Source organism: Phodopus roborovskii, unplaced genomic scaffold, assembly GCF_943737965.1.
Source record: "Phodopus roborovskii unplaced genomic scaffold, PHOROB, whole genome shotgun sequence".
Taxonomy (NCBI): Eukaryota; Metazoa; Chordata; class Mammalia; order Rodentia; family Cricetidae; genus Phodopus; species Phodopus roborovskii.
Genome location: NW_026126433.1, coordinates 35,354,834 through 35,367,464, shown reverse-complemented (window position 1 = coordinate 35,367,464; position 12,631 = coordinate 35,354,834). Strand labels below are relative to the sequence as shown.

Sequence of the window (12,631 nt, the reverse complement as noted above, 5' to 3'; positions counted from 1 at the left end):
ATCAGGCCTGTGTATTAACCCCATTGTAGCAGGAAGAATGTATGTATCAGAGGGGGGAACCTCATTGTGAACCTAGTCCTGGGGGATAATTGAATCTTCAGTGTAAATTAATATGAACGTTTTTGAATTGCGGCAACTGAGATTGGCAGGCAGCGAAGACTTGGTCTTGGAGATAGTTTTAGATTATTAACATGTTCGGATACCTTTTGGTATTGGCACAAGAGCCTATAAAACTTCACCCATACTAGAATAGTGATGACCAAAGAGAGACAATAGGAAGTATTAATTATGATGTAGAGAAGCTGGAACCCTTCTCATTCCAGGTGTGACTGGAAGTAGGATCAGCCTCTTCAGGAGAGAGTGGGACGGTTCCTCAAATAATAGAAAAGAGTTCCTATGTGACCTTCTTCCAGATAAGAGCTAAAGTGGATGGAGAAAAGGTCACACCTCAACAGTTGCATTCAGGTGTTCACAACTTCACTATTCACACTAGTCAAAATGTGGAAAGAAACTCAGAGACAATCGCCTACATGGCGGATTGACAAAACCCAGTCAATCCATACAAAGAATACTTATCTACCATCATAGAGCCCTCATCTAGTAGCTGATGGAAACAGAAGCAGACACCCACAGCTAAACACTGAGCTGAACTAGAATCCAGATGCAGAGAGGGAGGAGTTATAAGAAAATGAGGGCAAGACCAGGCTACAGAAACCCACAGAGACAGCTCACCTGAACAAGGGGGAGCTCATGGACCCCAGACTGATAGCTGGGAATCCAGCATTGGACTGACTCAGACCCCCTGAACATAGGTCTCAGTTAGAAGGCCTGGGCAGTCTAAGGGACCTCTGACAGTGGGACCAGAATGTATCCCTGGTGCACGAAAGGACTTTGGGAGCACATTCCCCATGGAGGGATATTCCCTTAACCTAAAGGCAGGAGGGAGGGCCTAGTCCCTATTCCAAATGACTTGACAGATCTTGTTGATCCCTCCTGGAAGGAATCACCCTCCCTGTGGAGTAGGGGGGTCATGGGATGGGAGGGTGGTCAGGGGGCATGGGAGGGAGAGAGGGAGGGAGAGAGAGGGAACTGGGATCTATATGTATGATAATAATAATAATAAAATTTCTCTGTAAATGAAATGAAATGTTGATGCAAGCTACACCACGGAGGACCCTAGAAAACAGTATGCTAAGTAAAAAGAGCTAGACAGAAGGTCACAAAGTACTCTATGTATATAAAATATGCCAGATAGGCAAATCCATAAAATGTAGATTGGTATTGCCATGGGAGGGAGAGAAGAGATTGTGAAGAAACTGCTAGTTGACTAGGTTTTGTTCTACAGCAATAGAAATGTACATGGTTGCCTGATATACCATTTTAAAAGAATGTCATTAAGATGGGTCAGTGGGTAAAAGCCCTTGCCTGGTGGAGAGAGCTGAATCCTCAGATGCCTTTGATCACCACACATTCACAGTGACAATGCGCACACACATACATACACGCACACACTAAATTAAATGAACTAAAATGTAAAGTTATGGCATACAGATTTTTATCTAGATCAATTAAAATTGTTTTTATTTAAATAACACCTTTTTCCTTTATTTTACATACCAACCACAATTTTGCCTCCCTCCTCTCCTCCTGTTTGCCTTCTCTTCCAATTTGCCCCCTCCCCATCCACTCCTCCTCTACTCCATTCAGAAAGGGGCAGGCCTCCCATGGGCTTGAACAAAATATCAAGTTGAGAAGGGACCAAGCTCTTCCCCTTGCATCAAGGCTGGGCCAGGTAACCCAGCATGGGCAACAGGTTCCTGAAATCCAGCTAAGCACCAGGGACAGGTCCTGATATCACTGCTAGGAGCCTTATAAACAGACCAAACCACACAACTGTCACACACATGCAGAGGGCCTAGGTAGGTCCCATGCAGGCTCTCTAACTATTAAGAAGGCTTATATACACAAGGATAAGTAGAAAAACATTTATTGTCAAACATTATACTGACATGTGAATACAAAAAGTTTGACATATTTAAATAAACACATACTTTTAAACCATAAAATATTTTAAATCATAATTTAAAATACTCTATAAAATTCGATATAGATCACGTTCATATTTCACACACTTATTTCTGATACGAAATATATAAGCATTTACATTGTGTAGTTTCACAACAGTTCTCTCTTCTCTAGCTCTTGCTGCCTCCCTTCTTCCTCTCTCATGCCCTTTTGGTCCTAATGCTTGTCATATTCCTTGTTCACCATTGGCTTCTCCATTGTCCAATCACTTTTCAAAACCTTTCTTTCTCAAATATGTTATTTTGGAAGTTGGGACACTTTTGATGGGAACAACTTTGGCACTTGCTGATCAAGGTTTTGTCATTGTCAATGACAGCTGAAATTCCTTAGGAGTTTTAACCTCTGTAAAACAACATAACCATTGTGTATGCAAGCTTTCCCCTCTTCTAGAACATATGGACACAGAATAAAACAACTACAGACTGTTAGGCACTTTTACTATTTCTACTGCCTGGATCTATTACCTAGTGAACCCTCATCATGGATTTAGAATCATACATAATATACAAGAATCAGATATCTACTTGTCACACCTTAAGAGCCACCTTATATTTAGACAAAGTTCCAAACAAATAATTTAAAGTACACATTCACTTTTAGCACTTCCACTTTTATTACTTCAGAACATTTGACCTAAACACTTTTTTTCAGAAAGAAAAGAAAACCCTACACATTTGGTGGGGGGATCCCCCAAACATGCAAACTCTCTCTTCAATTTCTATTCTTCTAATAGTACCATGTCCTAAGACCAGCTCCAGTTAAATACCCAGGGGTTCACACTGACTAGTAATTCCTCATTTTGAAGATGAGTTTACTGTGGACAGACAGAACATAAGGATTTTCTAATAAAAAATGATTTAAGGTAATTTTTGCCTTGTCATAGGTCACAGGATTTCTGATTTCTTTAAGTCCTTTTGCCCATTGCTCTGAAAAAAGAATTATGGACAACACGGTGGCTTCAGTGCAAGGACACAGAACACATGTCTGAGAACCTAAATCCCATGGGGATAAAGCCAGTAAGCCTGCCTGGCAGTCCTAACTCAGCAGGATTTGCACCTTGTACTCCTAACAACACTCCCATGCCATAGCCAGGGGATATGGCAAGTGTGCTTCTTTTTTTTTTTTTTCAAGATGGAAATAGAAAATTGTTTACTCAAGAGTTCTGATAACTATTATTTATCTCTGTAACAACAATAATAGCATCAACAATTGAAACACTATGTAGGGAATAAGAGAAAGAAACAAAGCCACAAAATGCCATTTCTCTTCTCAAATTTCAGAGTAAGGTAGAAATTTGCTGTTCCAGGGGTTTTAGTTTCTTTTGAAGTGAGTATCCCCAACCTTCCATGGCCAGTATGTTCTTGGTAATGTGGCTAGGAAAGAGGAAACTGAGTCTCTCTGATGGGCAGATGATCTTGTCACTGAATTTTGATCCATGGAGTCAGGATCCCAGTTATTAAGCAACCAAGAGAGACCAGGATCCTGCAGACAGCTCACTTTCTGCTATCTTTGTCATATCATCCTGTTTCCCAGGATGCATCTGTATTCCTGCAAATACAAGCAAATGTGAAGGCCTTCCAATGCTGGAAGCCACAATAAAATACATCTTTAAAGCAGGCTTTTCTCTTGGGAGTGGTCCAGATATGAACTCCCAATGTCATTCAGCTACAACGAAACTAGTCTAGGCACTATAATGGTAGATATTAGTCATTTAAACCTGTTAAACCCTATGGAGTGAACAACCCAGTGAACCATGAGCAGTGCACCTTGGGCTTTAATTAAAAGTAATTCAACTATACTGGTCATCATTTTTTAAGAACTATGATAGTAACGATGTTGATAATAAGGAAAACAAGCCAGGGGGCTGAACAGTCAAATTTTAACATCTACCTTCTGTTCAATTTTTCTCTAAGCCCCAAACTACACCAAAACTCTGTTCATTAGGAAAAATTGATTTAGAAGGTCTTGACCTTCCAGATATACTCTCAGAAGCAAGGCCGATATTGAGGATTACAGATTCCAGAATCACACAAGCGTTAGGATTGAAACCCTGATACACAGCACAGTAGCTTTGGAAACTTGGTCAAGTTCCCCAAAATTCTGTGCCTCATTTATTCATCTCAGAGGAGTAGAGGAATAGTCCCAGGCTCGCAGAGTCCCTGGCTTAGATCCATGTTTAGCAATCTAATTGCTGAGTGGGGCTAACATTCACCAACACCATTATCATCCACAAGTAAAACGATCCAAAAAAGACAGAACTCTGCTCCTCCCCCTCCTTCCTCAGAGAAACGAGACAACTTTCTATGAACAGTTATGAAGATGGGGATTTTCTCTAGCCAGTGGCAAGTTTGAGGTTGTCAGGGACAAACACTATAGGGAAAGGGGATTTTCTCTCCTTCACGAGACCTGCTCAAGTCATACCTGATTGTTTTGAACTTAGATGATGTGAGAAGGTACTTGATAGTTGCCAAACGATTGAAGACTTTGGCAGCTGCTGGGGAAATAGGAAAAAACTATGTCATGCACTGCTTTATCACATGCAGAGGGGGAAAAAATGTACGGAGTATTAAATGTGGCATGCTTTGTTCAAGAATTCACCTTACCTAGCAGGAACAAATTTCTTTGCTGCAAGAGAAAGAAAGTAATTAATTTGGACTAATGACTTTTCAGAAAATTAGATTGATTTACTTGACTCATCTAGATTTTTATTCTCAGTACGACAGGGCCCTGTAATAAGTATTTGATAGTAATTAAAGTAAAATGCAGAGGATAGATCAGCCAAAGAACACAACAGCTTCCTGATACCAGGAAATAGCTGCATGCTCATCTTGTCTGTTTCTTCTTCTTCTTTATGGATCCAAAATCCATACTTTTACATGAAATTTTCTAATGTCTAAATTTCCAATTTTAATTCAAAACCATTTAAATAGTCAGTAGGCCAAAGGGACCATGGGAGTATTTCCTATTCTTTATGATATATACATTCCTAAATTTAGACTATTCCAAGCAATTTTCTTTGTTACTTGAAATCATTTCACCTATTCTCCCAAGAGAATCATGGTATAATTCCATAATTCTCATTGAGCATCTCCAAGGACAGTGTGGAATTTGAAGTGAGTAGCGCCCCCTAGAGTTAAGCAATATTAGTACAGCCAATGTACATTTCCAAAAACATTCAGTATTGAGTTGAGTGAAAAATCCTTATCATGAAATGTTTGCTTGATTACACTGGCATTTACTGGGGCTCTTTAATAAGTTGGTTCTACTTTCTAGATTCTAGTGCAAATTTTCAAGAGACCATAGCTCCTAAGTGAGAAATACACACTCACACACACACACACACACACACACACACACACACTTTTCAAAAAAAAAAAAAAAACTTTTTTCAAGTAGATGCTTGAATTTACCTTTCTTCCGAAAGTATCTCAGCAACAAGTAGAGAAATGAGGATGATGCTAGGAGTGAGGTTCCTCCCATAGAAAGTGCAACTACCAGGGGCTGGGTGGGGCCGGTGGGGGCTGAGGAACAATTCAGAGAAAACAGCATAAGTAACAATTGGCTTTCTAGTCTTTCTGCCCTGGCCATTTTGGCCCTTTTCTGCATATTCATTACCAAGGGCATGAAGCAGATACTTGGCACTGAGGATTTAAAGAATTCTTCTCAAACCACCATTGAGGCTGTGTCCCAGTGTTCCCAGGCAGGACACAGCCTTGTCAAGCTCTTTGACACTGTCACAACACACCTCGGTTAACACTGAACTATCCTTGCCTTCTCTCTCTGACACTTCTTATTTCCTCCTTTAGTCTCTAGATCTCCCCTTTCCAACGATCAGAATCCCACTATGAGGGAGTAGGGAGAGATCTCAAGGGCAGGACAATGGAAATAAATCCTAACAGAGGAGAGTACTGGAGAGGGATGTGGGGTGACAGATAAAACATCTACTTGTCCCGCTGGCTGGAATCATTTTCTGTTTTCTTTCTATCCATCCCTGTAACCTTCCATTCTTATTTTGACATAATGAACAGTTAGTTTCCTTACTGTAGCAATACAACACCCCTCCTGCAACCTACTCTCCCAGGCAACCACCGCCAATCAATGCATCACCTTCACAAGTAGGCAGCATCCCAGACCAGTGTCCTGTGGCACCACAGGTCAGAATTGCAGATCCATTGAGTGTCCATCCATCAGGACATGTAAATTCACATACGGTGTCAAAAACCATTGCCCCACTACAGTTCATATTCATCTTTCCTGGAACTTCAAGGCTTGAACACTGTACCACTGTGAATGACATGTCCATGGGAGAAATTAGCAAAACCTTACCACAAAATGGCTAAGCTTATGTGCACCCTGAGAGCCTAAACTCAATAGTACCTTGACAGGAGGGCACTTCCTGGGTCCACTGTCCCTGGGATGTGCACTCAAGTTGAGCAGACCCATGCAATTTAAAGCCCTTGTTGCATTGAAAGGTGCATGAGGACGTGTAGGTGAATTCTCCAGTTGTAGCATGAGCACACTCTATGGAACCATTAAGGGGCTGAGGGACAGCATCACATTTCACAGCTGGAAGACAGGGACCATTCAGAGGTGTGAGCATTGGGCTATAGTAGGTGTCTTATGGTAACCAAACCACAAAGATGTTCAGTAGATTCTCTCTCACAGTGAAATTCACAGTATGTCACAGGGGGCCGGCAAGATGGCTCAGCAGGTAAAGGTAATTGCTGCCAGTCCTAAACAACCTGAATTTCATTTCTGGAACCCACATGCGAAGGAAAAATTTGACTCCTGAAAGTTGTCCTCTGATCTCCCCACACGGGCCTTGGAGTACACACACACACACACACACACACACACACACACACACACAGAGAGAGAGAGAGAGAGAGAGAGAGAGAGAGAGAGAGAGAAGCATTTTTGCTCCCTTCAACTCAAATCCTTGTTCACAAGAGAACTCCTAAGTAAACACTGGAAAGACACTTCATATGGCTCCACTGTGTCCTGGATAAGGCTTCATACTGGAAAACTGAGACATCAGAGAAAAGGTGAGAAAAAGGAGATCCTGGAGAATATTTGCCAATTGATGGCCAAGTTCAACTGGCACAAAGATATGCTCAAAGAACTCAAGATAAATCTTCATTACAAATTCCTGGGAAGGCAACTCTGTTTCCCTTATGATCCAATTTCTCCATGATAATGAAGCCTAATATGGGGCAACCATTAGCAAGATTGTGGTGCCTCCACATTGGTCTGATGTGCAGAGTGAGGTTAAAGGGAAATATTTCTATATCACCAAAGAACAAAGTATGGCTCATGAAGGCTTCCACGTGGTTTCACAAAAGAGAAGAAGCCTTCCCTGCAGACTTTGCCTGCTCCTGGAACTGATTCAATACCAAATTTGGATCTGAGGATGCCAGAACTGGATAAGGAAAGCTGCTTCTTCTGAACACCCTTGCTGTAAAGTGAATGGAGTTTGATTGCTTTTATGTCTGTATCAAAACAGTACTTGTAGGTGACAGACATCAAGCTGGGAACATTGTCATTGCTGCTGGTTATGGAGTTTAAAAGTGTATGATAAAAAGTGTGAGGCCCAAGTAGTGTTTTAATTATTCTGAATTTTATAATTTAAATAACATTTCTCTTACATTATGAATTCTCATTACTCTATTATGCTAATGCCAATGGTATTACATACAGTGCTGCTTCCTGGCCATGCATTCATTTTTTTTAAAGGTATTGGTGTTGCCCTCATAATTGGTATCTACAGTTATAGGGGACACTTGGTCTCATTGTCAATGTCCAAGACAAAAGATAACAGATGTTTTAGAAATGGAAGCATTAGATACAGTTTCTTCCTCACCTTTGCACACTGGGATCTGTGGTGTCCACTGCCCTTCTACACTGCATTCAACTTGGGCTGGCCCCTCCAACATGAAACCTTGCTTACAGGTGAAGTTGCAGGATGACTTGAAGGCAAATTCTCCAGCTGTTGAGTTGCTGCAGCTCACAGAGCCATGCTGAGGTTGAGGGATGTCATCACAGGTCACAACTGTAGCACAAGCACCCATTCAAATTAGTAAACCTGGCTTGCCCATTTCAAGCCTCAGGTGATCAAGAGAATGCAATGCATCTCAATATGGAAGAACTCTACCTTTGCATGATGGCTTCTCATTGTCCCAGATGCCAGATGAGGTACACTGTAGATTCTGAGCTCCAACTCGCCTGTACCCTTTGTCACAGTCAAATGTACAGGTTGTGTTCCATAGGAAGCTCCCAGGATTTGAGGAACATTCCCTGACTCCATTGTCAGGGTGTGTCAAAGCTTCACATTCAGCCACTGAGGAGATGATGGAAAAGAGATAGTTTCACACAAAGAACATTCCTTAAATGTTTTCATTTTCTACAGAATTGGGGTTTATAAAAGAAGGTGAAACCCATCTTCTTAGAGTGTAACCCAAACTCTTGATAATAATTCTTGATAACATATAAACCATAACAAATTTTTAGTACTTATTCATATTTCACCTTCTCTTATTTTTGCTTTCATTGTGCTGGGTGATCTCTGATCTATTTTATTACATATATACATAACAAAAAAATAACAGCCTCTAGACCAAGATTCATGACTTGGTGTAAAAGCAATATTAATATACAAAGAACCTGAGCAATGAATCTTTTTGATGGCTTCAGAGAACTGTGCAAAGAGATATTGAAGTTCCCTGATCAACGCAGTGCTAAAGTTGGTCCCATTTCATGGGAGTGTGAACAGAAAAGTCCATGAGAAAGTCATGAGGCTGTCTACATGTGTTTCCACTGTCTTCATGACACCTTCATTTAAATGTCATCAGAACCTCAGAAATACCCATTTAAAAAAAAAAGAATGAAAAAATCCTAGGTTAAACCAAACAGATACCAGAAACAACAAAAGAATTGGAAAAATTATAAAAAATTAATTAGAAAAGTTATAAGTTGGATAAAAACCTAAGGCAATGAGGAGTGAGAAGGTTTAGTGCATTTTGAGAGTGATCATGGCAGGCTACAGCACCCAAACTCCATTCTCCAGAGGACACACACTGTGTAGTAGTCTCTGTGCTGCAGGGCAGGTAGCCCCGTTTACCGCTGAAAGAGCAGGAGGAATTGTAGCTCAAGAGATCAAAAGGATGGATGCAGTTCAAGCTTCCATGGTCAGGGTGTTTCTCTACTTTGCAGATCACAACTCAAAAACAAGAACCAAGTCACATTTCTGCTCATCTCTCTCCTTGTATAGGAGAGAGGAACACTGAACACCATAATTATTGCTCATTGAACATTTCCTGTGGTTCAGGCTCTATAGAACGAACCATTAGACTATAAAGCTGTTTCTATTATTATCTTCATGCAGCTAGTGGTTGCATGAAGTTGTTGGGTTTAATACAATTGAAATATTAAATCATTTTGTAAGACTACTTTGTCAAAGTGACATAAGTTATAAGTAGTAAGTCTGGAGTTCGACCCAGGAGGCTCTGATTTAATAGTCTCAACAGCTATGGTGCTTTTACTCTGTGTATTCAGGTAGAGGAAACACGTGTCCCCAACTGACTAGCTATCTTTGGAGAAGGAACAAGTGATGACAAGACTTACCTTGCTCACAGTTGGGTCCAAGGAATCCAGGGTGGCACTTGCAAGCATAACTGTTGATGGTCTCTACACATTCGCCATGACCGCTGCAGGATGTAGAGGTACAGGAGGCTACAGAAAGCACAACCCAATGAGGACAATCTATTATTATAGTGGGTATCATGATGTTCTCTATTTGCTTTGTTTGTTTTTAGTCTATAATCTGTATAATCCAGATAACACTAATGGCATTAATGCTCAAGATTTTTACTGACATGGCCGATCCAAGTTCCAGGCTATTGTATAATGTAGTGATTGATAATAAATGGACATCAGTAGGAAAGCTCTTCTTGGCAACAAACAAGAAAAACTAATTCATAAATATCTCTGAAGATAGTTTCATGCCAAACAACTAAAACATGCATTGTATCTGAGTATATATACTCTATGTTTATAGAACTATATATCTATATAATGTGTATATCTGTACATATACCCATACATTCCTGACTTTACTCACACAAATCAGTAAATGTTTGGATGTATTACAACATCTCTTTAAAAAACAGAAAATATGCACAGCAGAGACCAATTACTTTGCATACTCTAAATATGCCAAGCTGCCTCCACATAGAATTAACCTCCCACCATCCAGAAACTTCATACCTGTGTAGCACAGAGCCATTTTCTTTTTGTCACATCTTTCGTCATTCCACATGCCTGGGTCATTGCGTCTTTTGATATAGATTTCTACACAATCCTCATTTCTTTGCTTGTTGTTTGGTTCACCTGGTGCCCAGTTCTTAGCCTCCTCGGTCAGAGGCTTTTGGGTCCCCACCCAGACCCATATGTTATTGACTTTTCTGATTCCGATCCAGTAATAACTTGGTGAGTATTTCAGATTGGAGTTTAGGTAATTGATCTCTTCTTTGTTCTGAATTGCCACCAGATGTGTGTACTTCCGTTGACAATATGCACTGGCTTCATCGTATGTCATGAGTTCCATGGAGGTGTTGTAATACCAGCCTAGGTTCTCTCCAATGAGAAGCACTGGGTTGGGTCAAGAACGGAATAGCAAAGTTTAGTCCTGCTTTATGTTGTCTTATTTTTGTTTTTTAGGGGTCTTTGTGATGGCCCAAACTATTGCTTTTAAAAGTAAAAATAGAAACATCTGGAGGGTCTAACATTTCTATGCATCACTGTGTGACTGGCCACCCCACTAATGCTTCATAAGAACCACAATGTAATATTCCAACTTCATAGCACACTGGAAGTCATAAAAAAGAAAGTTTTGTTGGATGCTATATTACTCCTGTTTGAGCCCCATTCCAGGAACCAAATGAATGAATCTTTACAATGCCTGAACGAGAATCCTTCCCATGTAAGAAAACTATTCCTACCAGAGGGCAGAACCCTACTGGGAGAGATCAATGGTCATGCTAACCCCACTACAAAGCACAGAACAGCTCCACACAACAAAATACCCTATTTTCTTAAAACTCAGTAGGGTGAAGATGAGAGACCCTGGTTTCCAATGACACCAGCTTACCAAAAGTGAGAGAGGAGAGAAACTGTGAGGCATTCATGATTTCGGCAGTTCCTCTCACCCAGAGATTTGGCTGGAGATCTTCTGAGGAAAGAAAATGCAGAATTAGTCAGAGAAAGAAATTTTAACAGTGGTTACTCACACCCTTCTATCATAACATTTAAGGCAGGACCATGAGATTTTAGGTAAGGATTCCTGTACCTCATTACTTATTTCAAAAACATTGACTGTGGTGGATATGACTTTAAGATTTTCATCATTTTAAACCAAGAGAAAAGGCAGGCTTTAATGACAATGCTCTAACAGCTTAGACAGATCTTTTTATCAGAAGGCCTTTTGTGTTTGCACACACATATATAAGTCTACGTTTGGGTCCAAGGCTTCTCTGGTTTGGAGTCTGCACTTACTGTTTTGTGAAATGGTTGCTGGGGTGTTGGATTTCTCAGGTGTATTACTGCTGCTTCTGTCTCACCGTTCTTCTAGCAGTTTTGATGTGTAGTCAGTCAAGGATCACTGAGTATGTCTTCTTCTAGAGCCTCTTTATAGAGGAGCTGGCTTCCTGTGAGTCATAGGACATTATTATCAAAATCTGGTAAAGAGGAAATCCTCAACCACATCCCAAAAGTTTTCTTGGAATGTCCACCACATTAAAAAAAAAAAACTTTCCTAGTGATGTCAGAAACTCTATCCCTCTGAGCTAATCCTTTTTCTAGGCTCTTATAGTTTGCATGCAAATGTGTGGTTTTAATTCCTGTGTCATAAAGTCTAATTACTATTATCACACACTTGTAGAAATTCATTTCATAAACATAAGCAAGCTCTAAATATATTATTAGATGTGACCTATCATTCTCAGTTTTCTCATACACAGATGACATTATTGTATCAACACCCACTTTCCCTTCATTCACCTGCGATCTTAGCCTGTTCCAACAGGCACCATGGTACAATGAAGAGATTCATGAACTGTATGTTCATTCACACATAGTTTTTCTCACATACATCTCCACTAGTTACAATGAAGTTACAAAAAAGTCTTCACTCGTCTATTCTAAATAATGCCTTGTTTCTGCAAAATAGGATTAAATGGGACATAAAAATTTACCCCTTCTACCTTCCCAACATTTTGCATTTTCTAGATATTGTCTCTATCTCAATCCTTCATCTCAGTTTATTTCTCTAAATATGATTGTTATTGTTTAGCACATGTAGAAATATAACCCCACTTAAATTTAGGTAAGATTAAAACTATAAGTTGTGTTCATACATTATCTGTCTACATATCTACCTATAAATTATAAATGTGTGTCTAATATTTTTTAAAAAATCATAGGAAAGTAAGTGTGACACGTACACATCACCCTGGCATTTGGGAGGCTGACGCAGGGGTTAGGAGGCACCCTG

The 12,631-nt window shown here is 40.1% G+C and overlaps 1 protein-coding gene across 1 annotated transcript; it reads right to left on the bottom strand.

Moving 5' to 3' along the window:
- Positions 1–4,502: 4,502 nt before the first annotated feature.
- On the bottom strand, positions 4,503–11,267 carry Sele (selectin E). Its single transcript, XM_051185753.1, has 11 exons — positions 11,231–11,267; positions 10,348–10,731; positions 9,706–9,813; positions 9,114–9,301; positions 8,237–8,423; positions 7,946–8,134; positions 6,463–6,651; positions 6,193–6,369; positions 5,496–5,606; positions 4,689–4,710; positions 4,503–4,579 (listed from the first exon to the last, which is right to left on the bottom strand). Exons 1-11 carry the CDS (start codon positions 11,265–11,267, stop codon positions 4,522–4,524), a joined length of 1,650 nt encoding a protein of 549 aa, XP_051041710.1. The 3' UTR covers positions 4,503–4,521.
- Between the last annotated feature and the right edge of the window lie 1,364 nt (positions 11,268–12,631).

What these genes read in the sequence shown, in the direction of transcription:
- Sele (XM_051185753.1), bottom strand. Translation starts at nt 11,267, where the DNA reads ATGAATGCCTCACAGTTTCTCTCCTCTCTCACTTTTG. An exon ending in TGGACCCAACTGTGAGCAAG is followed by an intron (nt 9,302 to 9,705) that starts GTAAGTCTTGTC and finishes CTTGTTTTTGAG; the next exon opens with TTGTGATCTGCAAAGTAGAG. An exon ending in ACAGATCCCAGTGTGCAAAG is followed by an intron (nt 6,652 to 7,945) that starts GTGAGGAAGAAA and finishes CCTGTCTTCCAG; the next exon opens with CTGTGAAATGTGATGCTGTC.